Genomic DNA, 27,320 nt, shown 5'->3' with positions numbered 1-27,320 from the left:
GCTAATAGCTCCCAATATACTGTTAAGTTTTATGGCATTTTTTCAGATAGTTTAATATTTTAAGTAGACTTTTTGACAGAACTTGTATTATTATTAAAGTTAAATGTCAATTCGTTGAATTAGTTTACTTTCAATAAATTCAAAAATTATTATGGTTGTAACTACTCTGAAAAATTATATAGAAATGAGGCTTAATGATTTTTAGCATGGTGGACATTTAGACGGGTATGCCCATACAGGGTGTAATAGTAATCTGTTTTTAAAAAATACTTAAGTATTGAAATCCCTTGCCCCACTTGTCCTTAATTTTGATGGGGGTATTGGGGTTGGCTCTCTCTCTCTCTACCTCTCTACCTAAGCTCAACCTTGACCTTAGCTTAACTTGAGCTCAATCGTGCGCTTAACTTTTCAGTTAGGGAAGTCATTCAGTCAGCTTATCTAGCCCCTGGTCGTGACCGTGAAGATCACGCGGATGGCTCAGACAGTGAGGTCTGAGCGAGATCTGGCAGCCTCGCAGGCACAGATCGGATCGGATCGGATCTGATCTGGCACTTGTGCCTGGGGGACTTACGCTCCCGGGCCACGCAATATTATGCGAGATTAACTTGAGGCCGCCAGATCAGATAGTCAGGCTTTGTCTCGTAGTCGCGTAGTCTCGTGTGCTGTTGCTGTTTGTTGTTCCCTGTCCCTTCTATCTGCTGTCCTGTAGACAAATATTTGCATTGCTTGTTCCAGGAATCAGGATACAAAAAAAAAAAGTGTCTTGAAGATGAAAATGAAAATTATGAAATGATATTCTCTGGCATAATTTTTGCCAGAATTGCAGACAAAGACAATGGCGTAGCCGTTTGCGTTTCCCATTTTGCACTTTCCCGTTGACAGTTCCGTTCCGAGTTGTGTTCCCAGTTGTTGGTACCGAGGAACAGTTTTTGCCACCTACAAAACTCCGGGACAAAAGGCTTAAACCGCTTAAAGACCGTTTAATCTCATGGATTTTGAGTTGCATGCCAGTTCCCGTTCACGTTCCCGTTCCGACCCGTTTTTAGTTTCATGTGAACGGAACAAAAAATCGAGGAAATCGAGATGGGACAAAATCAGTTGAAGTTGAAAATTGGCAATGGAAAAGGCAAGGGCAAAGGCAAAGGCAAATGTGGCTCTCGAGAAGACAACGAACGACCCAAGAACGAACGAAGAATAAAGATCATACAAAGGGCGTGTCTGAGCCAAGGACTTTAGAGGGTTAAATGCTCATATTACGAGTGGCCAGGAGTCACTGTCAGCCGATTGGTCCTGGTCCCCAGCAAAAGAGTTATGCGGAATGAGGTTCAGGGTCCAGCTTAACGTTTTCTCAAATCCTATTCCTGTTCCGTTTGCCTTTTTTCCGTTTGATTTCGATTGTATCTCTGTGGCTTGCATCCGTTCTGGCGAAGCAAAGATCGTGCGAGATGGATATGCTGATGGTGCGAACTGACAATTGACACAATTACCAGCCAGGACAGCGAAATCTGAAATCCATAAACCATAAACCGATAGGAGCATCGAAGCCCCGTAAACCGTAAACCGAAGACCGCTGCAATGTCATTTTGACAGCAATTGTCTGGGCCCAACAATGCGCTGGAGGAGTAGCAGTAGTAGGAGTACTCCTAACGGAGTTTTGTGGGCGAATCGAACAAAAACGACTGAAACACCACACACAAAAACAAAACCAAAAAAAGGTGTTAAAATTTCAAGGGCCGCTTGATAGATTGTGTCCAAAGGCTGAGTCGGGGGCATACCGCATACTCGTACATAGGAACTCGTACAACTCTTTTTATGTGGGTCCGATGCGATCCTCGTCACTTTGATTAACTCCGAATGGGTTCCGAATGTCGGATATTTGCCCCCTGCTAACGGTTCCCGGACCCGGACAATGGTAGATGGCAGCTAATCAACAGTAAAATGCATAAAATTAAGTGAGCAAATGAAAGGAAAGGAAGCTAAAGGGTGCTAGAGGGTACCGCTATGCCGCTATGCCGCTACGGATTGACATGCCACACACTCTCTCATGCAGTCTCATCTCATCTCATCTCATGCCATCCATCCAGCGTTGAGTTATTAGAAATGTGTCAGAGTCTGCGCATAACTGTACCGAAAGCGGTTCACAGAGATTCATACATATGTATGTATGCGTCTGCTATACGAACAATGGCCTAAACGTTGACAGTTCATCAAAACGAATGATGCATGCAAAATGAATCATCTATCCGTTCTATACGTTGAGCAGTGATCTCCGATCTCCCACGAGTCCTAGTCTCTCTATGATCTGCCATGAAATGTTGCCTCTTTGTTAGTCTTGTCTTGTATTTTCCCAACCATTTCGTAGAGTTGATGGGCGTTGCTGCAGCCACACCTCGGACACATCTTCTGGGATCTTCTGGATGGAACAACAGCTACAATACGAATGGCGTAAGGAAGTAGCAAGTTAGTTTTGCCCATTTAAATAACACTCATGGCTCATGGGGTCATTGAGGTCTTTGTGGGCTTTGTCTTCGTCCGGTCAGAGGCGATTTGATGTGCATTATACGATTGCTGTTGTGGATGTTGTGTGGGGTCTCTCGCACTCCTTCCCATCGATCACTGCCCAGCCCCCTCTAATCTTGTGTCACAGCAAAATGTTATCTCTCTCTCTCTCATTCCCAACTCTTTCTTTCTATCAATAGGATCAATATTTAATGTTCGATTGGGACTTATTTGGACTAAGCAAATTTCAGATAAGCACCAGCTCCGATGGGGTTGAGATTGAGGAACTTTACAAACACGTAGACATCACTCTTTGAAGATGCTTTCTGAAAGGCTTGCTGCGGATGGCTGGCTAATCACGGCCAAGTCCCGTCTGTCTGGGCCAAATGTCATTTGGGTAATCAAAACCGCACTAATTGGCATGGGGTAATGCAATACTCTGCTCCCTCTGATCTCTGATATCTGCGAGATCCCAGTGCACGCTTCGGTAGGTAACCATGAATGAACCGCAAGAATCCTGCCTGCCCGACGTCTCTCAATTAAAGAGATGCCATAATTGAGCAGCCTTTGCCAGGATTACGGCCAAAAAGAGGATAGAACTGAGACGGATACTGCGACTGCAACTGCAACTGCAACTGCGACTGGAGTGCGTAGGATAACAATTAGCAAAAGGATTTGATGGCAGCGCTAGGAGGACAGGACGGAAGCTAGCTCCGTCATTGTCCATTGTGCACCCTACCTTACCCTCTCTACTCTCTATGTACTTAACTTGTGTCTTTTTTAGTCTTCTTTCCCCTGCCCATGCCCCTACCCCTACCCCCGTTCCTGCCATTCCGCTGCACTTCCGTTTACGGAAGTGGCTAAAACCGAACAACCCAAAAGAGTCCTCATCCAATACCTGTTCCTGTTCTTATCCCTTACGTTTGTGCACTTTGCATATGGTATGAAAACAAACAAGTGAACGGCTGGACTGGAGATAGATCCCCTGTTTCGATGCGATCATGGCTGGTTAGTCTTTTGGCTCTACACAAACACACTCCACGACGAGAGAGGCTTTTGTCTCGGACTCGTCCTTCGGGGTCGGAGCACGTGTAATCCCCGTCCCAGTCCCCGTTCCCGTTCCGGGCCTCGTTCACTTCCTCATTTGCCGTAAGCCAAGTGCACAGCAGCTCCTAACTACAATACTTACTTCCTCATTAGCATGAGAGACTCTTCATCCGAATTGTCTGATGGGCTTAGGCTACGGAAAACTGCTGAAAACTGAATGAAACGACTGGACTGGCCAAACTAATATTCTATTTGAAAGTAATCTCATTTCATCAATTGTGTCGGACATCTACCAGTAATCGCTTGGTATGTACATCAACAAAGATTGCTCTTGGCATAGTGCTAGCTGCGATAAAAGCTTCTTATAAATAGTGGTTCTCTGAGCATTGCATCATCCGATACTGTTCCCTGGTGCCTTTTCTATAGAAGCAGATCTAGCTATGTTATAAATATTCACTATAATAGGGCTAAAAACCTTTATAAATCAGCATCTACATATATTTGTATCCATATGGAAAATAATCTTAAGGTAGGAGACAGAGAGAACTCATCTTTCTTGGTGGTTTTCTGGATGGCTCCGTGTCCATGCTTCGCCAATAAAAGTACTGAAAAAGTACTGCGGATGACAATATTTGAGGATGTTAGCCCATTAAGACAAAGGTGCCGGCAAGGAGTTAACATCGATTCCCCGAACCCAACCGCCGTGTCACCCTTTCTTTTTTTTGGTAAGGCAAGGCAACGAGGCAAAGAGCGAGCAATATAATAAGTAAAAACCCCTTTCAGTCAATTAGTCGCTGATTTCTTTGTATTCCCGTGTTGCTGCGAACCAATATAAAAATCGATGTCACAATGGAAGGACCATACGATACCATACCATTCCATACCATACCGGATCGTACCCAAAGCGAACGAACCCTTTTTTAAGAGACGGTGTGCCTGTTTATGGCCGCTTAAAAAACGCGCTCTGCACAGGGCCAGCGGGCTTGCAGGGATTGTGGGACTTTTCACGCGAAGCGTCCATTATGCAATAAAAAACAACAAAAAAACGTTTCACGTTTTTTAGGCAACAGCTAATGTAGGTCTCGAAACGAGAATGTACGGGTGCGTGGAGTGGGTGACGGATGGCAACCCGTTCGAACCCGCGCTCTACCTGACTCCCTTAAAAAACGCGCTCAAGGTCGTCCAATGAAAGGATTGCACAAATATTGCATCTTAAGTCCTGAGCTCATTACAGCGAAAGGAGCGAAAGGATCGACAGGAGCGACAGGACAGCGGCATCGGCAGCAGCAGTCGATATATTTTATGGCATCATTTTTTAAGGTTCATTCTCTTTATATCTATGCCATATACCATCTTGTTTTTCGCTGAATCTGGTTTTTACAACGAATTTGGCAACTCTTTGGCTTCGACTCTGCCCGCGACTTTTTATGGCCTTTCTCTTAGCTCGATCCGACTCGTTTCGGCCGAGATTGTCGCTCAGGTAACCCGTCGCCTCAATGAGGGAATGTGTGCTCTTGTGTGTTGTGTTCATGAAAATGTTCGGATGAGTGGGTAAAATGTATGTTTAATCCACCATTTTTACGGTTGGATTAGCACAGGGATTAGCGGATAAGTTCGCGGTTTTTTACTGATTATCGAACTACAGTGCACCTCTCCTTTTTTGTGTGCCGAGATCTCTCTGGCTGAATGGAGCGATGATCGAGTGAATGAATGCCTGTTAAGGGCTATCAAAATATATTAAATATTAGAGGATTTACCTACAATATTTCGTTTGATTCGTCAAATCTGTTTTGGTATTTCCTAATAATTTGCATAAATATCCCATACCGAGAAATCACTTTGAGACACCAAATATCGATGTTCATCCACAAAAAGAGCTACAATTCAGATAATTCGAGAAGCATCTTCTCCATATTCTCAGCCCTGATATTGACCCTCTTCACATCCGATACTTATGAGCAGGGTCTTCGCTAGTCTTGCACTTCCGTTTGCTCAAGTCGGAGACCACCGTTAAGATCACTGTTAAGTAAAGTTAAACAAACGGCTATCCCACGCCCAGACTCGTATAAGGCATAAATGCTAGCCAGCCAGAGGGCAAACAACATACCTTACGGGGACCGAGACTGGACACTTGTCGCGATGATCCTCGTTTTTGGCGGCGTCATGAATCAAAGTAGCTGCCAGCCATGTTTGTGGAAATGTTTGGTCCACAGATTGCAGTCCTGTCAGTCATCGGTGGCCTTGCCAGGATTCTGGGAAGACCTGGCCCTGGCCGAGTAGGATCCATTAGGATGCGAATTGAGACCACGCAGAAAGGGCTAAAGCTGCAACTGCAACTGCGACGGGGACGGGTTCTGACGGGCTAATTTCCATAATTTGTCACGCACAATCATTTGTGTAAGATGTCCATCGAATTCGCCAGCGAACACCAACACACACCCATAAGGATATGTGAGAGGATTGAACGGGGCTGGGCTGGTCAGCAGAAGGATCTCGGGACAAAAGCGCACAGCAAACGGATTTAGCATTTAGCATTCGCAACCCTTGAGCATTCAAAATACTGAGCATCTATCATAAGCAAACCATCTCTTCTCTCATCTCCGCTGCTCTTTCTTCTGTCCTTGTTGTACCTCTATACACTCCCTCTATACGCTCTATACCGTTTGCTCCCTGCTGTTTTGAGCCAGAAGCACGACTCGGTCCTAATTGATGCCGAGCAATCTGATGTAAAGCCTCGCTAGATGGTAATGTTATGGGTTTTCAAGGTATGACAATGATATGATCTGCAGTGGCGTACAACAAACCATTCGGAATTTTTGGTTGGGTTTCATTTTCAAAGATATTTTTCAGAGAATAAAGAATTATGTAACTCCAGTTATTGAAAGTGTTCATACAATCATAGAATAGAAATCATAATATTCGCACTTTAAAGAAAAGTTATCCATACTTTCATATCTATTCATATGCGTATTTATATATATCTTCATATGTATGTACATATATATTTATCATATAACCCATCCAGAATCACAAAGAACATTATTATTTTGCATATGTAATCAAATATTTTCAGTTTTATACCTATTCAGATATCATTGCTTTTCCAGAGATAATGTATCTATGCGATTTGTGGATAAATATCTCACTATATCCCACTAGTATATTTAACGTTAGTTCTCTTCGAATGACACTTTCGTTCCTTTTACACATTACTTTCGTTTTTTCTTAATTTTGATATCATAAGTTAATCAATTGCTGTCATAATATCCAGAGCTTTTTTGGGTCGGGGAAAATTACACAAAAAATTATAAACTCTTGCGCTTAAATGATAGGAAACGGCATAAACAGGCGCAGCGGCAGCGAAGGAAATTTTCGCGAAAAATGGAAACCAAAAGTCTCTGTCGACAGTGGCAGAGAGGCAGCAGCACCCACACCCGCGGCAGCCGCACGGCACCCTCGTAAAACCCTTTGATGCTGGACAGAGCGAGATGCAATCCCCGAAGTGGAGGAGAAAAGGACAGCGATATTCTCCGTCACCCCTTTGCTGTCCGCCTACCTACCTGCGTGACATTGACTGACATCGGGCTCGGATTCGGCTTCGTCTTTAGCTTCGGCTCTGGCTGTGGCCCTCCGGCTGCGGCTCGGCCGCCATTGCGAATGAAGCGTCGGCGCAGCCGGGTTCGGCAGTATAAAAGGCGGTCGGGCTGCCGAAAGGAAATCAGTTTGCATTCGCCAACGTCAGAGTCAGCGTCACGTCACCTACACCACACACACACAGAGAGAGCGAGCTAGAGAGCTAGCAGAACATCAGTTTACAGTTATCACGCTTTGGATTAATCAACCATTAGTCAGACATCATGCTGATGCACGAGAAACTCATGTCCGGACAGTTCTTCAACGACCTGAAGACTGGTAAGTTAGCCACGCCCCCTAGCCCCCCGTCCAACAGCTTACTAAGAAATCCCTCCTCCTTCTTCTCTCTTTTTAAATAGATCGCAAGCCTTTGCTGCACCACCACCACCATCACCAGTACCAAAACCACCATCACCACCACCAGCAATCGTCACCGCAGCAGACGCACCATCACCATCAGCAGCACCAGCAGCAGCAGCATCTGCAGCAACAGCATCTGCATCTGCAGCACAGCCAATTGCAGCAGCAGAGCCTGGCCCTGCCCAAAATGGATCTCTACACCGCCTACGCCTATCAGCAGCAGCTCCTTGGCGCTGCCCTCAGCCAACAGCAGCAGCAGCAACAGCAGCAGCATCAACAGCAACTGCAGCAGGCAACAGTTGGAGGAGCTGCCTCCGCCGAGGTCCTTGATCTGTCACGCCGCTGCGACAGCGTGGAGACGCCCCGGAAGACTCCCTCACCCTACCAGACCAACTACAGCTACGGCAGCGGCTCGCCCTCGACCTCACCCACAGCCACGGGCTCCGTCTCCGGCTCCGGCTCCGGCTCTGGCTCTATCCCAAGCAGCCTTCTGTACTCCGTCCAACAGCAGCAACAGCAGCTGGCCAGCCTCTATCCGGCCTTTTACTACGGCAACATAAAGCAGGAGCCGTCCGCCCCCAAGATCACACCTAATGCCAATGCCAGTGCCACGGCCACTGCCAGCCTCCTGCAGACATTCGCAGCTGCCTCGGCGGCTGCCGCCGCTGCAGCTGTGGGGGTTTCCCCACGACCGGCAAGCAATGCCAGCACCATGCAGATCGATGTTTTGGAGACCCCACAATCGCCGCCCGCAGCCCAGACCACCAACAACAGCAGCACCACCGCCTCCACCACGCCTACCAGCAGCACCGTAGCGAACAGCGCCTCCGACACGGGCAAGAACACACGCCCCTTCAAGGCATTCCCCCGCGACCCACTAGTGATTGCCGCCAACTTTGCGGCCACGGATGTTCTCCTGGACAACCCGCGCGTTGAGCGCTACACCGAGTACCGGAAGCGGGTACTCGAACAGATCCGCAGCTCGAACGGCGGCTCTCGCACCGTGACGAACCCCAAAATGCGTCGCACCAACTCCCGCAGCGGCAGCGTCAACGAGGGCAGCTCCTCGAACAACAACAGCGAGAGCGAGGATCGTGCGGCCGCCGAGGAATCCAGCGATTGCGACTCGCATGCCGGCAACTTCGAGTCCAAGTCTACCACCGGCTCTCACTCGAACGGCAGCTCCTCTGGGGCGGCAAATGCCAGCTTCCAGCCGTCCAGCGGCGGACAGGTGAAGGATGCCGCCTACTACGAGCGGCGTCGTAAGAATAACGCGGCAGCCAAGAAGTCGCGCGACCGTCGCCGCATCAAGGAGGACGAGATTGCCATCCGGGCCGCCTACCTGGAGCGCCAGAACATCGAGCTGCTGTGCCAGATTGATGCGCTCAAGGCGCAGCTGGCCGCCTTCACGGCCAAGGTAGCCACTGCCTAGACGATCCTCGATCAACGATCACTGATTACTGATCATTGATCCACGATCATCGATCCCAATCGCCAGAGCCAAATCCGGCTGCTTGTTGCGTTGAACGCGTGCGAGTCTCAGTTCAGATTGGTTTCGATTCGCCAGCCAGTTCCTATCTATATGAATTTTTTTTGGGTCAGCTTATCTGTGAATATAGCCTGGGGGCTCTCATCTTCTATCTGAGCTGTACCACCTCGCACCATCTCTCGCATTTAAGTACTTTAAGTCCTTGGATATGTACACCGCCGCGGATACGTTATATTTGTAAAATGTAGTTCCTCCCAACTGCATCCTCGCAGTCTCCCCAGTTAATCAGCGGAACAGCTCCTGCTGTTATCCTGCGCCTATGCACAGCCCTACCCTACCCTACCATCATTGTAGAAATCCCCACTAGTCGTAGTTTACGGTTTAAGCGAATTTTTTTCATAGTTTCTAAGTGCAAAATAAAATACAAAATCCACAACAGATAATATCATTCTTTCCTTATTCTGTCACTGCGCGAGGGGCCCGCTTAGGGTCCGTGAAGAAGAGATATCAATTGGATTGGATAATATACAAAGTATATCTCCGAGGAATTTTTTTGCATTTAACAAAACGAAATGAAAGAATTGTTTATATCGGACTATCTGCTAATGTTTATAAATAATATCTACTCGTACTCGTATTCAAAGTCAAGATTCTCGTACATGGGACTTCCTTTCTGATGACCTGTGGGGAAATCTCCTGCGCCTGTGCCTGCGACTAGTCCAGGGGATCTCCGAAACCCTTACAGAAGAGGCTAAAGGAGGAGGGAGAGACCACACGCACACAAATGTTAGTCAGCCAAATCGAATCGAATCGGATCGTGGACAACTTATAGTTACCTATTTCTTCGGTGAATTGCAGCTCCAGGCCAAGCAATACAACCTCATTGGTCTCTGTACAAATTGCGACTTGTGGCATTGTATTGCTGGTCCCATTTTTCCTCCCAGCTAAGAAGATTCCCGACAGCGATAGCAGGCTCTTTTGGATTGTCCATGTGATGCTTGCGCTTGCGTCCGTTGGGTTGCCCAATGGGTGGCCATGTGTCTGGCAATATCGACCTGCTGAGCTCCTCGTCGATTTTTATACCCGATACTCAAAATGAGTATTGGGGTGTATTAGATTTGTGGTAAAAGTGGATGTTTGTAACATCCAGAAGGAATCGTTTCCGACCCATAAAGTATATATATTCTTGATCAGCATCAATAGCCGAGTCGATTGAGCCCTGTCTGTCTGTCCGTCCGTCCGTCTGTCCGTCTGTCCGTCCCCTTCAGCGCCTAATGCTCAAAGACTATAAGAGCTAGAACAACGATGTTTTGGATCCAGACTTCTGTGATATGTCACTGCTCCAAAAATATTTCAAAACTTTGCCCCGCCCACTTCCGCCCCCACAAAGGGTGAAAATCTGTGGCATCCACAATTTCGACGATACGAGAAAACTAAAAACGCAGAATCGTAGAAGATGACAATATCTTCCAGAGTGCAAAATCTGAACCAGATCGTATAAATATTATAGCCAGAATCACGAAAACAATTTCACTCTTTCTCGCTCTGTCTTACTCTAACACACAGGTTTCATGGTCGGTTTTGCCAATTGCAAAATATGAGTTCAAGGATCTCAGAACCCATAAGAGCTAGAGCAACCAAATTTGGTATCCACACTCCTGTGATATCGGACCTTGACCGTTTTGTGTCAAAATTTCGCTGATCATCTGGATCAGATCAGATCATTTTTATAACCAAAAGGAACAAATCAATTTGCACTGGCTACGCAGCGCCCGACGTCACGCTCAGAGTGATTTTCTGTCTCTCTCGCACGTATTGTTTGTCGTGTCGTTCATTATTAGTGGCGTCTGGCGGAGGAGAGCCATATTGACTTAGTATCGGGTATAACTGTAAAGTTGCTGCGTCCGCCTCAACTCACAACGTTCCCCCCCGTTTGTTGTATATTCGCTCTGTCCTAATTCTCTGGTGTTTGTATTGTTCAGATGGCTCCTTTTAATTGAACCTTTTTTTTACCAATGAAGTGGAGTGGAAATATTGGTTTTTTACTTGTCACAAAAAATGCAACTCTGGCTTGGACTGAGCACACTGGCCCAACACTGCTCAGCGTTAATCCCAATCAAGTCACGAAACGTCTTTTAACACATACATGTTCCGTGCACCGATGAACTTTTGATGTACTGTACTGTTTTCTCCACTTTTTTGTTTGTTGCTGTTTGTTGATTAATTAATAATCCAAAGGAGTTGCGTTATGGTTTGATCCATTCTCTATATTTTCTTCATTTTCTCACGCGGACCGCACTGAAACTATTTTATGCACTTACTTTCTACGAGGAAAACGCTCAGGATCTGGCTTCGGGACCGCCTCAATTGCAGCAACATATTGCTACTTCACTTCACAGAAGGTCCAAAGGTCCCAGCCTAACGGGAATGAGTTAAAAGTATTATGGCTCTTAACGAATAGCGCGGCATATAAGACGCATTAAATTTAACAGCTAACAATGTAAGGATACATTTCATGTCGCTAACTGGTTCATATCCTGTGTGAACAAAACTTTCATAAAATTATAAACAGTCCGCTTAGAGTACGACGCTACAACCAACCAACTCAATAAGGAGTTACCATCATAACCGATCATAAACATAATTTTATGCAGATAACATTGAGAAAATGAAAGAGGTAAGAGAGATAATGTTTATCAACAAAAAAACATTTTAATTTAGTAAAAAAAAAAATCTATATTTACATTTTAGGTTCTTGAAACGCTGAACCCAGATGATTCTGAATCTATTGAGCTGGCAAAAGAGCTGGTAGAAGCGAAGGTGCTACCATTAGCAAAGTCAATGGATTCATTTAAGGAAGCTGAAAATATTGTTCATAACATAACTGGTGGTTTTGGAATAGATTTCAAAACGTCAGAGCCTCTTAAATAATAATCTAGAGAAAATGTTGTATATTTCCTCTAGTTTACTAGTTGACAATTGTTAATCAAATTTCAATATATATATCACCTTAAAATCGTTTTTATATTATTGTGATTTGATTAGCATATGCATATTTTGGCATATATCTTGCGGATGGAGACTGGGCAACTGCACGGAGAACGTCAGTAGTGATTTTGGGAATGAAGATTCAGCGGCATTTAGATTTTATATTATTTATTGGTTTGTATCAAGCCCAAAACGAAGCCAAGCCTCGAACACCATCGATTACGATTCGCTTTTGACGCATACATTGTACAGTGTGCAGTATTAAATAAATAGTTTAAAATGGAAAAAAAGTTATAAAATATTTTATTTTATTGAGATGTAATTGGGATGTAGATAACAGTGGCGCCATTCGGTTTTATTCATTTTCTGACAGTCTGCCAGCGCCTATACACAGCTGCTGAAGCGAAAGCACCGTTATACTGTACAAATGTAGGCAATGTGAAAATAATGAAATAAATCGAAAATCTCTCATTATGAGTCAAATGCTGTTAATTTTCAGTAGCTAATCGAAAAATTGAGCTTGTGCTTACCACGCCGAAGCGCAATCACTTGCTTAAGGATGTTCCCCCATCCGCACCAGGTGTCAAATTCTCGGCCGCGGTGCATATGGTACTGCTTTTAAGTCAATTTATCGCGGTATTTTTTACCCAATAAAATGGATATATCTTATTGATCGCTTCTGAACTTTGAACAGATTACTCCGCTTGAAGATTATCAAGGGACATAATTATCATAATAACAGAGTCCACTGTTGCCTTTAGTATTATCGTTATGGAGTGTCCGTAGGATACTGGACACGCTAGCGTTGGCGTTCATCCACAGAGTGCTGTATGTGATTCGGTTGGACATTGTGGCTGCTCTGCGCTACTGTGTGCTTAACGTGCTCCGCGTGGACCTCAAGCCTGCCAAAATTTTGGTAACTGCCAGCGCAACTACATTTCCAAGCTGTGCTACATAGGGTCATACATTAAAATTGGCGAGTTTTGAGCCCGCCAGAGCCAGAGCAATGCCAGGGGCACCCTGTCTCTGCAAGCCCTGCGCTCGGATCCACTTTCAGGCGCCTCGGCCACTCCCTGGTTTGGCATGTGTCAAATGCAGTGCAGTCGCTGCAACGACTCCATCACTTATCAAGTGGTCAAGCCCTCTCCGGCGACTACACCAAGAGAGCACCCCTCGTCAGCTGTAACCGGAAAGGGGATTTTGTACGTGAGTAAAAGCAGTTCAAGGGCGGATATGATAGCGTGCCGCAATCTAAATTTTAAAACATCGTGCAGCAGTAGCCGTGAGCTAAAGAGGAAGCACGAAGAACAGATCTGAACCTAAGCTGCTGGGGGATCGAGCCTAATTTCCACACGAGCCCTATTCTTCTGAGGAATAACCTGGAGCTCATCTTGAGCAGAAGCTCTCCCGCCGGCTTGCTTTTCGGCTTATGTCGTGATTAGGTCGTGTTCGTTTGTAATTTGTTTGAATTATTTGTACTGTTTTATAAGCTTTTACCATAGAAATCTTTCGATTGATTGATCTTTGATTGATTATTACATTAAGGGCAAGACAGGTGTGGGTCAATAATTTATATTTTGTAACTTCTTTTTCGTTTAGAAGAAGTGAAGATATTTTGTTAGTTTTCTGCCTAAACAAAATACATAGGGTTCGTCTTCATGAACTCTGGCACTATCAAACGCTTTGCGTACTCCACCTGGGGAGAACGAAACTTGGTGCAGCTGGAAGAAAAGCAGTCAAGATGACATTATCAGAACGAAAATATGAAACAATAATAATAATAATATCGCACCCAGTAAGGTAGACACGTCCACGTGCCGCAGCCAAATGTGCCAAATATGCCGGAGCCGGATAAGACACTGCGCGGTTGCAACGAGGAAACATGTGACAAAGATTGTATGTCAATTTCTGCAGTACATCAATATCCAAGTTGCCCGTATTCTCGATTACGTTGTAACGCGTCGGCTTGGCCGTCCCCTGAATCGACTGATGGCTGACCATGAAGAACTGCATCTCATTGGGATGGACAATGGTGCGATCGACGACGGTTCCCGTAACAACGTTGTTGAACTTGTTGTATTGCGATGGAACTCCGTTCGGAAAGAAGCGTGTATGATGCCGCTTAACTACAATGAAGCAGCAAATCTTGGGCTTAATGTGCAGCTGAAAGGAGGCGAAGGACGATTAGTGATATAAAATTAAAAGGTTTCTGGATGCAAGAGCTCAACTTACCTTGCTGCAGGCGGCAGAAATTCCCCTCAACTCTTTATTCTTGATGTTGGGAAACTGGCCATCGCTTACGCCATCACGATAATAGATAATGTGGTCTGGGTAGCATTGTTGGAAATTATGATAGACACGCAAGTGCTCAAGGGTTATCGACTCCATGTCCTCGATCTCCTCCAGGGCAGAGCGTTGCAAGCGATATTGCATGTTATATGAAGCCCCGAATGGATCATGGGAGGCGGCAACACCCACCACACTGGGGATCTCTCGCTGATCGGGCGACGGATGAGTCACATCGGCACCCAAAAACATGGTCTTCTTTGGCAGACAGTGTAGGTCATCCCGTAGCTTGTGATTGGTGCCGTTCAGTTTTGCATTAACCTTAAGTAGAATGCTGCCAATAACCTGCGCGTTACATTTGCGCTCGACTGTGACCCGCTTAATGCATTGTGTAAGAATGCCGTGCTGCAGCTCAGCCTTTTGCTTCACGACATCATAAAGATGCCCGAAATTTGGTATAATAACGAACACCACATCAAATTGATTATTTTTGAAATAGCGGAAATGAGCATCTAGTTCACGTTCATCCTTGTAGTACAGTTTCTCGGCCTTGGCATCCAGGCACAGATTGACTTTGCGACTCTTCTGAATAACCTGCCACGAAAATAAGGCAGGATCCTGCAATGCAATGCAAAGAACTTACCATCTTCTGAAGCTCGTCCACATACAGGTAGTTAATCTTGCCGTAGAGTATGGCCCATTTATGTGACTTTGGCTTGGGTTCAAGGAATTGCATGCCATCCATGCGCCACGAACCGTTCCTCACCGAGGCCAAATTGTTTTTGTACTCAATCTGAGGCGCATTGAGCGTGCGTGTATTCACGACGATGAAGTCACTGCCCAGACGTATGCCAAAGTGGCTGATGGTCGGGTCTAAATTGTGCCTGAAATATTCCATCAAGCGGATGATCTTGGCCTTCCTCTCGTTGGTGGAAGTGGCAGCATACTTAATCATGGCCGCCACCTGATTAGCTCCATCCTTGCGCTGCGATACGATGAAAAGAAATCAAATCAGGAAATGATTTGCAGTGAAAGGAACTAGTTGAACTCACATTCAGTGTCTGCCCATCCTCAATGCGACATAGTTCGATAGGCAAGTAAATGTGCTTCAACGGCGGCCCAACATGCAAGCAGAGAAGGTTCGGAAACTTTAAATTATACTGCCGAGACTTGTAATACTCTGCAACGGTCATTTCTTTTCCATCCAGCTCAAATGTCTGAGTGCTGGCCGGAACCTTACAAAGCCCGTTGACTCTGAAGACGCGCGGGGCGCTGCCAAGACAGGCAGGCGGCTCGTAAATTATATTCATGCCCGTTAGGAATGATTCAATATCAGAACGCTTGTAGTCAAGATTTGTGCTTTTGTCAATTTTCTCTTTCTGATACAGCTCTAAATAGTCAATGATCGTCATGGACTTCGGAAAGGACTTGTGCGATATGTCCACATTGACAAAAGGGCGATCGCCAAGAACGAATGTTTGATAGAGCCCAACCAGAGCTTCGTAGCCGTCGTTAAGATCAAAGGCACTTCCGGGCTCAGACCTTTTGAAGAAGGAGCGACCGGCGCGTATGGCGGTGTTATGACAGGGTGCTGCCAACACAACCTCCAGACACTGCAAGGCTCGCATGGGCTTGTCATATATCTTATCCTTCACATAACTGCAAAAATGGAAAATTGCATAATGCCGATTCTCTGCCGACAGAGAAGTATCCGTATCTGCCGTTCAGTATAACGGTCCACTCACCTTCTCAGCGAATTCAGATCGACCTCCAAGTCCTCCGTCTCCTTGAGTTCCAGAGTGTAATTCAGGGTACGGCCGTGGCGATCTGTTACCTGGACGGCAGGAAAGCAAGTTTCACTTCAAAGGTGCATCAAGCTCGGCGACAACACAACAACACTTACTTTCACTTCTTGGCCCTGGGAGCTGCATTTTAGCTTCACAACTGAGTAACACGATGCACGTCCATCAAATGCGGCAATCGCACCGCCCAAGTGTTCAACTCTGTACTGCTCAAAAGCCTGACGATAGAACTTCTTAGGACGGTCTGGCGTGATCTTCACATCGTAGTGATAGGCCACCGCAGGCATTTTGTCCAAGTTAACGTCGAGATAATTGACAGATACTTGACCTGGTTTTCCCAAAGTTCCACGCGGCTGGCCTGTCAAAATTAAAAAAAAAAAAATTTTTTTTTTTTTTCAATTTTTCTAAATTTGACCGAGTCCTGGATCTAGGGGGTTTTCGCTGTTGTTGGAACCGCACACGTATCGCATATTTACCGAACTACCCAACATTGCAACTTTTTCTCCCCAAAAGGTACAACTCCACCTGTCTTTTTGTTGATGTTGTTGCAGGAGCTTCCCGACAACCCGACAACCCGCTTCAGGATTTTTGGTTTTGAAAAATTCCCACTGCTGCTTTTAGTTTTGTATTTCACTTACTATTTTCTTTTTCCATTTTTCTTTTTCTTTTCGATTTTATATCCTCTCCCGACGACTGAACTGTTTCGAATGACTAAAATATTTATTTCCTGTTGGCTAAACTTTTTGCTCTAAATTTGTTTGACGTATAACACTGTGCTGTGTGATCGATTCCAATAATCTTGTAGTCGAGTGTGTTTGTTTATGTTTCAGTTTTATCAGGTGTGCAATTAGTTATCGCTCAATTAAAAACTTCGACTTTCATTACCTAGTAACGCTCTCAGAAAAACCAGTATTTAAACCAAATGGGCAGTGTAGTATGGTGTCGAAAGACAGAGCTGGACGTTCACAGCCTAAAGTCGTCGCTCTTCTCCTTGCAGCGATCCGCTAAAATGAACGCTAAAATATAACGTTTTAGACATGCTATGGAGTCGCTCCATGCAACCCTGATCATTGATCCACGATCACCGATCCCAATCGCCAGAGCCAAATCCGGCTGCTTGTTGCGTTGAACGCGTGCGAGTCTCAGTTCAGATTGGTTTCGATTCGCCAGCCAGTTCCTATCTATATGAATTTATTTTGGGTCAGCTTATCTGAATATAGCCTGGGGGCTCACATCTTCTATCTAAGCTGTGGTACAGCTCGCACCATCTCTCGCATTTAAGTACTTTAAGTCCTTGGATATGTACACCGCCGCGGATACGTTATATTTGTAAAATCTAGTTCCTCCCAACTGCATCCTCGCAGTCTCCCCAGTTAATCAGCGGAACAGCTCCTGCTGTTATCCTGCGCCTATGCACAGCCCTACCCTACCCTACCATCATTGTAGAAATCCCCACTTGTCGTAGTTTACGGTTTAAGCGAATTTTTTTCATAGTTTCTAAGTGCAAAATAAAATACAAAATCCACAACAGATTATATCATTCTTTCCTTATTTTGTCACTGCGCGAGGGGCCCGCTTAGAGTCCGTGAAGAAGAGATATCAATTGGATTGGATAATATACTAAGTATATCTCCGAGGAATTTTTTTTGCATTTAACAAAACGAAATGAAAGAATTGTTTATATCGGACTATCTGCTAATGTTTATAAATAATATCTACTCGTACTCGTATTCAAAGTCAAGATTCTCGTACATGGGACTTCCTTTCTGATGACCTGTGGGGAAATCTCCTGCGCCTGTGCCTGCGACTAGTCCAGGGGATCTCCGAAACCCTTACAGAAGAGGCTAAAGGAGGAGGGAGAGACCACACGCACACAAATGTTAGTCAGCCAAATCGAATTGAATCGGATCGTGGACAACTTATAGTTACCTATTTCTTCGGTGGATTGCAGCTCCAGGCCAAGCAATACAACCTCATTGGTCTCTGTACAAATTGCGACTTGTGGCATTGTATTGCTGGTCCCATTTTTCCTCCCAGCTAAGAAAATTCCCGACAGCGATAGCAGGCTCTTTTGGATTGTCCATGTGATGCTTGCGCTTGCGTCCGTTGGGTTGCCCAATGGGTGGCCATGCGTCTGGCAATATCGACCTGCTGAGCTCCTCGTCGATTTTTATACCCGATACTCAAAATGAGTATTGGGGTGTATTAGATTTGTGGTAAAAGTGGATGTTTGTAACGTCCAGAAGGAATCGTTTCCGACCCATAAAGTATATATATTCTTGATCAGCATCAATAGCCGAGTCGATTGAGCCCTGTCTGTCTGTCCGTCCGTCCGTCTGTCCGTCTGTCCGTCCCCTTCAGCGCCTAATGCTCAAAGACCATAAGAGCTAGAGCAACGATGTTTTGGATCCAGACTTCTGTGATATGTCACTCCTACAAAAATATTTCAAAACTTTGCCCCGCCCACTTCCGCCCCCACAAAGGGTGAAAATCTGTGGCATCCACAATTTCGACGATACGAGAAAACTAAAAACGCAGAATTGTAGAAAATGACTAAATCTTCCAGAGTGCAAAATCTGAACCAGATCGTATAAATATTATAGCCAGAATCACGAAAAAAATTTCACTCTTTCTCGCTCTGTCTCACTCTAACACACAGGTTTCATGGTCGGTTTTGCCAATTGCTAAATATGAGTTCAAGGATCTCAGAACCCATAAGAGCTAGAGCAACCAAATTTGGTATCCACACTCCTGTGATATCGGACCTTGACCGTTTTGTGTCAAAATTTCGCTGATCATCTGGATCAGATCAGATCATTTTTATAACCAAAAGGAACAAATCAATTTGCACTGGCTACGCAGCGCCCGACGTCACGCTCAGAGTGATTTTCTGTCTCTCTCGCACGTATTGTTTGTCGTGTCGTTCATTATTAGTGGCGTCTGGCGGAGGAGAGCCATACTGACTTAGTATCGGGTATAACTGTAAAGTTGCTGCGTCCGCCTCAACTCACAACGTTCCCCCCCGTTTGTTGTATATTCGCTCTGTCCTAATTCCCTGGTGTTTGTGATGTTCAGATGGCTCCTTTTAATTGAACCTTTTTTTTACCAATGAAGTGGAGTGGAAATATTGGTTTTTTACTTGTCACAAAAAATGCAACTCTGGCTTGGACTGAGCACACTGGCCCAACACTGCTCAGCGTTAATCCCAATCAAGTCACGAAACGTCTTTTAACACATATGTACATGTTCCGTGCACCGATGAACTTTTGATGTACTGTACTGTTTTCTCCACTTTTTTGTTTGCCTAACGGGAATGAGTTAAAAGTATTATGGCTCTTAACGAATAGCGCGGCATATAAGACGCATTAAATTTAACAGCTAACAATGTAAGGATACATTTCATGTCGCTAACTGGTTCATATCCTGTGTGAACAAAACTTTCATAAAATTATAAAAGGTCCGCTTAGAGTACGACGCTACAACCGACCAACTCAATAAGGAGTTACCATCATAACCGATCATAAACATAATTTTATGCAGATAACATTGAGAAAATGAAAGAGGTAAGAGATATAATGTTTATCAACAAAAAAACATTTTAATTTAGTAAAAAAAAAATCTATATTTACATTTTAGGTTCTTGAAACGCTGAACCCAGAAGATTCTGAATCTATTGAGCTGGCAAAAGAGCTGGTAGAAGCGAAGGTGCTACCATTAGCAAAGTCAATGGATTCATTTAAGGAAGCTGAAAATATTGTTCATAACATAACTGGTGGTTTTGTAATAGATTTCAAAACGTCAGAGCCTCTTAAATAATAATTTAGAGAAAATGTTGTATATTTCCTCTAGTTTACTAGTTGACAATTGTTAATCAAATTTCAATATATATATCACCTTAAAATCGTTTTTATATTATTGTGATTTGATTAGCATATGCATATTTTGGCATATATCTTGCGGATGGAGACTGGGCAACTGCACGGAGAACGTCAGTAGTGATTTTGGGAATGAAGATTCAGCGGCATTTAGATTTTATATTATTTATTGGTTTGTATCAAGCCCAAAACGAAGCCAAGCCTCGAACACCATCGATTACGATTCGCTTTTGACGCATACATTGTACAGTGTGCAGTATTAAATAAATAGTTTAAAATGGAAAAAAAGTTATAAAATATTTTATTTTATTGAGATGTAATTGGGATGTAGATAACAGTGGCGCCATTCGGTTTTATTCATTTTCTGACAGTCTGCCAGCGCCTATACACAGCTGCTGAAGCGAAAGCACCGTTATACTGTACAAATGTAGGCAATGTGAAAATAATGAAATAAATCGAAAATCTCTCATTATGAGTCAAATGCTGTTAATTTTCAGTAGCTAATCGAAAAATTGAGCTTGTGCTTACCACGCCGAAGCGCAATCACTTGCTTAAGGATGTTCCCCCATCCGCACCAGGTGTCAAATTCTCGGCCGCGGTGCATATGGTACTGCTTTTAAGTCAATTTATCGCGGTATTTTTTACCCAATAAAATGGATATATCTTATTGATCGCTTCTGAACTTTGAACAGATTACTCCGCTTGAAGATTATCAAGGGACATAATTATCATAATAACAGAGTCCACTGTTGCCTTTAGTATTATCGTTATGGAGTGTCCGTAGGATACTGGACACGCTAGCGTTGGCGTTCATCCACAGAGTGCTGTATGTGATTCGGTTGGACATTGTGGCTGCTCTGCGCTACTGTGTGCTTAACGTGCTCCGCGTGGACCTCAAGCCTGCCAAAATTTTGGTAACTGCCAGCGCAACTACATTTCCAAGCTGTGCTACATAGGGTCATACATTAAAATTGGCGAGTTTTGAGCCCGCCAGAGCCAGAGCAATGCCAGGGGCACCCTGTCTCTGCAAGCCCTGCGCTCGGATCCACTTTCAGGCGCCTCGGCCACTCCCTGGTTTGGCATGTGTCAAATGCAGTGCAGTCGCTGCAACGACTCCATCACTTATCAAGTGGTCAAGCCCTCTCCGGCGACTACACCAAGAGAGCACCCCTCGTCAGCTGTAACCGGAAAGGGGATTTTGTACGTGAGTAAAAGCAGTTCAAGGGCGGATATGATAGCGTGCCGCAATCTAAATTTTAAAACATCGTGCAGCAGTAGCCGTGAGCTAAAGAGGAAGCACGAAGAACAGATCTGAACCTAAGCTGCTGGGGGATCGAGCCTAATTTCCACACGAGCCCTATTCTTCTGAGGAATAACCTGGAGCTCATCTTGAGCAGAAGCTCTCCCGCCGGCTTGCTTTTCGGCTTATGTCGTGATTAGGTCGTGTTCGTTTGTAATTTGTTTGAATTATTTGTACTGTTTTATAAGCTTTTACCATAGAAATCTTTCGATTGATTGATCTTTGATTGATTATTACATTAAGGGCAAGACAGGTGTGGGTCAATAATTTATATTTTGTAACTTCTTTTTCGTTTAGAAGAAGTGAAGATATTTTGTTAGTTTTCTGCCTAAACAAAATACATAGGGTTCGTCTTCATGAACTCTGGCACTATCAAACGCTTTGCGTACTCCACCTGGGGAGAACGAAACTTGGTGCAGCTGGAAGAAAAGCAGTCAAGATGACATTATCAGAACGAAAATATGAAACAATAATAATAATAATATCGCACCCAGTAAGGTAGACACGTCCACGTGCCGCAGCCAAATGTGCCAAATATGCCGGAGCCGGATAAGACACTGCGCGGTTGCAACGAGGAAACATGTGACAAAGATTGTATGTCAATTTCTGCAGTACATCAATATCCAAGTTGCCCGTATTCTCGATTACGTTGTAACGCGTCGGCTTGGCCGTCCCCTGAATCGACTGATGGCTGACCATGAAGAACTGCATCTCATTGGGATGGACAATGGTGCGATCGACGACGGTTCCCGTAACAACGTTGTTGAACTTGTTGTATTGCGATGGAACTCCGTTCGGAAAGAAGCGTGTATGATGCCGCTTAACTACAATGAAGCAGCAAATCTTGGGCTTAATGTGCAGCTGAAAGGAGGCGAAGGACGATTAGTGATATAAAATTAAAAGGTTTCTGGATGCAAGAGCTCAACTTACCTTGCTGCAGGCGGCAGAAATTCCCCTCAACTCTTTATTCTTGATGTTGGGAAACTGGCCATCGCTTACGCCATCACGATAATAGATAATGTGGTCTGGGTAGCATTGTTGGAAATTATGATAGACACGCAAGTGCTCAAGGGTTATCGACTCCATGTCCTCGATCTCCTCCAGGGCAGAGCGTTGCAAGCGATATTGCATGTTATATGAAGCCCCGAATGGATCATGGGAGGCGGCAACACCCACCACACTGGGGATCTCTCGCTGATCGGGCGACGGATGAGTCACATCGGCACCCAAAAACATGGTCTTCTTTGGCAGACAGTGTAGGTCATCCCGTAGCTTGTGATTGGTGCCGTTCAGTTTTGCATTAACCTTAAGTAGAATGCTGCCAATAACCTGCGCGTTACATTTGCGCTCGACTGTGACCCGCTTAATGCATTGTGTAAGAATGCCGTGCTGCAGCTCAGCCTTTTGCTTCACGACATCATAAAGATGCCCGAAATTTGGTATAATAACGAACACCACATCAAATTGATTATTTTTGAAATAGCGGAAATGAGCATCTAGTTCACGTTCATCCTTGTAGTACAGTTTCTCGGCCTTGGCATCCAGGCACAGATTGACTTTGCGACTCTTCTGAATAACCTGCCACGAAAATAAGGCAGGATCCTGCAATGCAATGCAAAGAACTTACCATCTTCTGAAGCTCGTCCACATACAGGTAGTTAATCTTGCCGTAGAGTATGGCCCATTTATGTGACTTTGGCTTGGGTTCAAGGAATTGCATGCCATCCATGCGCCACGAACCGTTCCTCACCGAGGCCAAATTGTTTTTGTACTCAATCTGAGGCGCATTGAGCGTGCGTGTATTCACGACGATGAAGTCACTGCCCAGACGTATGCCAAAGTGGCTGATGGTCGGGTCTAAATTGTGCCTGAAATATTCCATCAAGCGGATGATCTTGGCCTTCCTCTCGTTGGTGGAAGTGGCAGCATACTTAATCATGGCCGCCACCTGATTAGCTCCATCCTTGCGCTGCGATACGATGAAAAGAAATCAAATCAGGAAATGATTTGCAGTGAAAGGAACTAGTTGAACTCACATTCAGTGTCTGCCCATCCTCAATGCGACATAGTTCGATAGGCAAGTAAATGTGCTTCAACGGCGGCCCAACATGCAAGCAGAGAAGGTTCGGAAACTTTAAATTATACTGCCGAGACTTGTAATACTCTGCAACGGTCATTTCTTTTCCATCCAGCTCAAATGTCTGAGTGCTGGCCGGAACCTTACAAAGCCCGTTGACTCTGAAGACGCGCGGGGCGCTGCCAAGACAGGCAGGCGGCTCGTAAATTATATTCATGCCCGTTAGGAATGATTCAATATCAGAACGCTTGTAGTCAAGATTTGTGCTTTTGTCAATTTTCTCTTTCTGATACAGCTCTAAATAGTCAATGATCGTCATGGACTTCGGAAAGGACTTGTGCGATATGTCCACATTGACAAAAGGGCGATCGCCAAGAACGAATGTTTGATAGAGCCCAACCAGAGCTTCGTAGCCGTCGTTAAGATCAAAGGCACTTCCGGGCTCAGACCTTTTGAAGAAGGAGCGACCGGCGCGTATGGCGGTGTTATGACAGGGTGCTGCCAACACAACCTCCAGACACTGCAAGGCTCGCATGGGCTTGTCATATATCTTATCCTTCACATAACTGCAAAAATGGAAAATTGCATAATGCCGATTCTCTGCCGACAGAGAAGTATCCGTATCTGCCGTTCAGTATAACGGTCCACTCACCTTCTCAGCGAATTCAGATCGACCTCCAAGTCCTCCGTCTCCTTGAGTTCCAGAGTGTAATTCAGGGTACGGCCGTGGCGATCTGTTACCTGGACGGCAGGAAAGCAAGTTTCACTTCAAAGGTGCATCAAGCTCGGCGACAACACAACAACACTTACTTTCACTTCTTGGCCCTGGGAGCTGCATTTTAGCTTCACAACTGAGTAACACGATGCACGTCCATCAAATGCGGCAATCGCACCGCCCAAGTGTTCAACTCTGTACTGCTCAAAAGCCTGACGATAGAACTTCTTAGGACGGTCTGGCGTGATCTTCACATCGTAGTGATAGGCCACCGCAGGCATTTTGTCCAAGTTAACGTCGAGATAATTGACAGATACTTGACCTGGTTTTCCCAAAGTTCCACGCGGCTGGCCTGTCAAAATTAAAAAAAAAAAAATTTTTTTTTTTTTTCAATTTTTCTAAATTTGACCGAGTCCTGGATCTAGGGGGTTTTCGCTGTTGTTGGAACCGCACACGTATCGCATATTTACCGAACTACCCAACATTGCAACTTTTTCTCCCCAAAAGGTACAACTCCACCTGTCTTTTTGTTGATGTTGTTGCAGGAGCTTCCCGACAACCCGACAACCCGCTTCAGGATTTTTGGTTTTGAAAAATTCCCACTGCTGCTTTTAGTTTTGTATTTCACTTACTATTTTCTTTTTCCATTTTTCTTTTTCTTTTCGATTTTATATCCTCTCCCGACGACTGAACTGTTTCGAATGACTAAAATATTTATTTCCTGTTGGCTAAACTTTTTGCTCTAAATTTGTTTGACGTATAACACTGTGCTGTGTGATCGATTCCAATAATCTTGTAGTCGAGTGTGTTTGTTTATGTTTCAGTTTTATCAGGTGTGCAATTAGTTATCGCTCAATTAAAAACTTCGACTTTCATTACCTAGTAACGCTCTCAGAAAAACCAGTATTTAAACCAAATGGGCAGTGTAGTATGGTGTCGAAAGACAGAGCTGGACGTTCACAGCCTAAAGTCGTCGCTCTTCTCCTTGCAGCGATCCGCTAAAATGAACGCTAAAATATAACGTTTTAGACATGCTATGGAGTCGCTCCATGCAACCCTGATCATTGATCCACGATCACCGATCCCAATCGCCAGAGCCAAATCCGGCTGCTTGTTGCGTTGAACGCGTGCGAGTCTCAGTTCAGATTGGTTTCGATTCGCCAGCCAGTTCCTATCTATATGAATTTATTTTGGGTCAGCTTATCTGAATATAGCCTGGGGGCTCACATCTTCTATCTAAGCTGTGGTACAGCTCGCACCATCTCTCGCATTTAAGTACTTTAAGTCCTTGGATATGTACACCGCCGCGGATACGTTATATTTGTAAAATCTAGTTCCTCCCAACTGCATCCTCGCAGTCTCCCCAGTTAATCAGCGGAACAGCTCCTGCTGTTATCCTGCGCCTATGCACAGCCCTACCCTACCCTACCATCATTGTAGAAATCCCCACTTGTCGTAGTTTACGGTTTAAGCGAATTTTTTTCATAGTTTCTAAGTGCAAAATAAAATACAAAATCCACAACAGATTATATCATTCTTTCCTTATTTTGTCACTGCGCGAGGGGCCCGCTTAGAGTCCGTGAAGAAGAGATATCAATTGGATTGGATAATATACTAAGTATATCTCCGAGGAATTTTTTTTGCATTTAACAAAACGAAATGAAAGAATTGTTTATATCGGACTATCTGCTAATGTTTATAAATAATATCTACTCGTACTCGTATTCAAAGTCAAGATTCTCGTACATGGGACTTCCTTTCTGATGACCTGTGGGGAAATCTCCTGCGCCTGTGCCTGCGACTAGTCCAGGGGATCTCCGAAACCCTTACAGAAGAGGCTAAAGGAGGAGGGAGAGACCACACGCACACAAATGTTAGTCAGCCAAATCGAATTGAATCGGATCGTGGACAACTTATAGTTACCTATTTCTTCGGTGGATTGCAGCTCCAGGCCAAGCAATACAACCTCATTGGTCTCTGTACAAATTGCGACTTGTGGCATTGTATTGCTGGTCCCATTTTTCCTCCCAGCTAAGAAAATTCCCGACAGCGATAGCAGGCTCTTTTGGATTGTCCATGTGATGCTTGCGCTTGCGTCCGTTGGGTTGCCCAATGGGTGGCCATGCGTCTGGCAATATCGACCTGCTGAGCTCCTCGTCGATTTTTATACCCGATACTCAAAATGAGTATTGGGGTGTATTAGATTTGTGGTAAAAGTGGATGTTTGTAACGTCCAGAAGGAATCGTTTCCGACCCATAAAGTATATATATTCTTGATCAGCATCAATAGCCGAGTCGATTGAGCCCTGTCTGTCTGTCCGTCCGTCCGTCTGTCCGTCTGTCCGTCCCCTTCAGCGCCTAATGCTCAAAGACCATAAGAGCTAGAGCAACGATGTTTTGGATCCAGACTTCTGTGATATGTCACTCCTACAAAAATATTTCAAAACTTTGCCCCGCCCACTTCCGCCCCCACAAAGGGTGAAAATCTGTGGCATCCACAATTTCGACGATACGAGAAAACTAAAAACGCAGAATTGTAGAAAATGACTAAATCTTCCAGAGTGCAAAATCTGAACCAGATCGTATAAATATTATAGCCAGAATCACGAAAAAAATTTCACTCTTTCTCGCTCTGTCTCACTCTAACACACAGGTTTCATGGTCGGTTTTGCCAATTGCTAAATATGAGTTCAAGGATCTCAGAACCCATAAGAGCTAGAGCAACCAAATTTGGTATCCACACTCCTGTGATATCGGACCTTGACCGTTTTGTGTCAAAATTTCGCTGATCATCTGGATCAGATCAGATCATTTTTATAACCAAAAGGAACAAATCAATTTGCACTGGCTACGCAGCGCCCGACGTCACGCTCAGAGTGATTTTCTGTCTCTCTCGCACGTATTGTTTGTCGTGTCGTTCATTATTAGTGGCGTCTGGCGGAGGAGAGCCATACTGACTTAGTATCGGGTATAACTGTAAAGTTGCTGCGTCCGCCTCAACTCACAACGTTCCCCCCCGTTTGTTGTATATTCGCTCTGTCCTAATTCCCTGGTGTTTGTGATGTTCAGATGGCTCCTTTTAATTGAACCTTTTTTTTACCAATGAAGTGGAGTGGAAATATTGGTTTTTTACTTGTCACAAAAAATGCAACTCTGGCTTGGACTGAGCACACTGGCCCAACACTGCTCAGCGTTAATCCCAATCAAGTCACGAAACGTCTTTTAACACATATGTACATGTTCCGTGCA

At 44.7% G+C, this 27,320-nt stretch overlaps 3 protein-coding genes across 3 annotated transcripts; 1 reads left to right on the top strand and 2 right to left on the bottom strand.

The window, feature by feature from the left end:
* Positions 1-7,403: 7,403 nt before the first annotated feature.
* Positions 7,404-8,971, top strand: LOC6596929 (protein giant). Its single transcript, XM_002021801.1, has 2 exons — positions 7,404-7,458; positions 7,539-8,971. The coding sequence occupies exons 1-2, from the start codon at positions 7,404-7,406 to the stop codon at positions 8,969-8,971; spliced, it is 1,488 nt and encodes a 495-aa protein (XP_002021837.1).
* A 4,641-nt stretch (positions 8,972-13,612) lies between these two features.
* Positions 13,613-16,448, bottom strand: LOC113565995 (protein argonaute-2-like). Its single transcript, XM_026989591.1, has 7 exons — positions 16,206-16,448; positions 16,048-16,136; positions 15,355-15,961; positions 14,946-15,287; positions 14,249-14,896; positions 13,809-14,179; positions 13,613-13,737 (listed from the first exon to the last, which is right to left on the bottom strand). The coding sequence occupies exons 1-7, from the start codon at positions 16,389-16,391 to the stop codon at positions 13,647-13,649; spliced, it is 2,334 nt and encodes a 777-aa protein (XP_026845392.1). The 5' UTR covers positions 16,392-16,448; the 3' UTR covers positions 13,613-13,646.
* Positions 16,449-21,573: 5,125 nt separating this feature from the next.
* On the bottom strand, positions 21,574-24,409 carry LOC6596896 (protein argonaute-2). The gene is made up of 7 exons (XM_026989585.1): positions 24,167-24,409; positions 24,009-24,097; positions 23,316-23,922; positions 22,907-23,248; positions 22,210-22,857; positions 21,770-22,140; positions 21,574-21,698 (listed from the first exon to the last, which is right to left on the bottom strand). The coding sequence occupies exons 1-7, from the start codon at positions 24,350-24,352 to the stop codon at positions 21,608-21,610; spliced, it is 2,334 nt and encodes a 777-aa protein (XP_026845386.1). The 5' UTR covers positions 24,353-24,409; the 3' UTR covers positions 21,574-21,607.
* Positions 24,410-27,320: the final 2,911 nt, after the last annotated feature.

The sequence above is a fragment of the Drosophila persimilis genome, unplaced genomic scaffold (assembly GCF_003286085.1).
Source record: "Drosophila persimilis strain 14011-0111.01,24,50 unplaced genomic scaffold, DperRS2 tig00000431-arrow-pilon, whole genome shotgun sequence".
Lineage (NCBI taxonomy): Eukaryota > Metazoa > Arthropoda > Insecta > Diptera > Drosophilidae > Drosophila > Drosophila persimilis.
Note: the sequence above shows the minus strand (reverse complement) of the source record. Positions and strands in the feature narration are given on the sequence as shown.

What these genes read in the sequence shown, in the direction of transcription:
- LOC6596929 (XM_002021801.1), top strand. Translation starts at nt 7,404, where the DNA reads ATGCTGATGCACGAGAAACTCATGTCCGGACAGTTCTTCAACGACCTG. An exon ending in CTTCAACGACCTGAAGACTG is followed by an intron (nt 7,459 to 7,538) that starts GTAAGTTAGCCA and finishes CTTTTTAAATAG; the next exon opens with ATCGCAAGCCTTTGCTGCAC.
- LOC113565995 (XM_026989591.1), bottom strand. Translation starts at nt 16,391, where the DNA reads ATGCCTGCGGTGGCCTATCACTACGATGTGAAGATCACGCCAGACCGT. An exon ending in GATCTGAATTCGCTGAGAAG is followed by an intron (nt 15,962 to 16,047) that starts GTGAGTGGACCG and finishes CCATTTTTGCAG; the next exon opens with TTATGTGAAGGATAAGATAT. An exon ending in TTTCTGCCGCCTGCAGCAAG is followed by an intron (nt 14,180 to 14,248) that starts GTAAGTTGAGCT and finishes GCCTCCTTTCAG; the next exon opens with CTGCACATTAAGCCCAAGAT.
- LOC6596896 (XM_026989585.1), bottom strand. Translation starts at nt 24,352, where the DNA reads ATGCCTGCGGTGGCCTATCACTACGATGTGAAGATCACGCCAGACCGT. An exon ending in GATCTGAATTCGCTGAGAAG is followed by an intron (nt 23,923 to 24,008) that starts GTGAGTGGACCG and finishes CCATTTTTGCAG; the next exon opens with TTATGTGAAGGATAAGATAT. An exon ending in GGACGTGTCTACCTTACTGG is followed by an intron (nt 21,699 to 21,769) that starts GTGCGATATTAT and finishes CTTTTCTTCCAG; the next exon opens with CTGCACCAAGTTTCGTTCTC.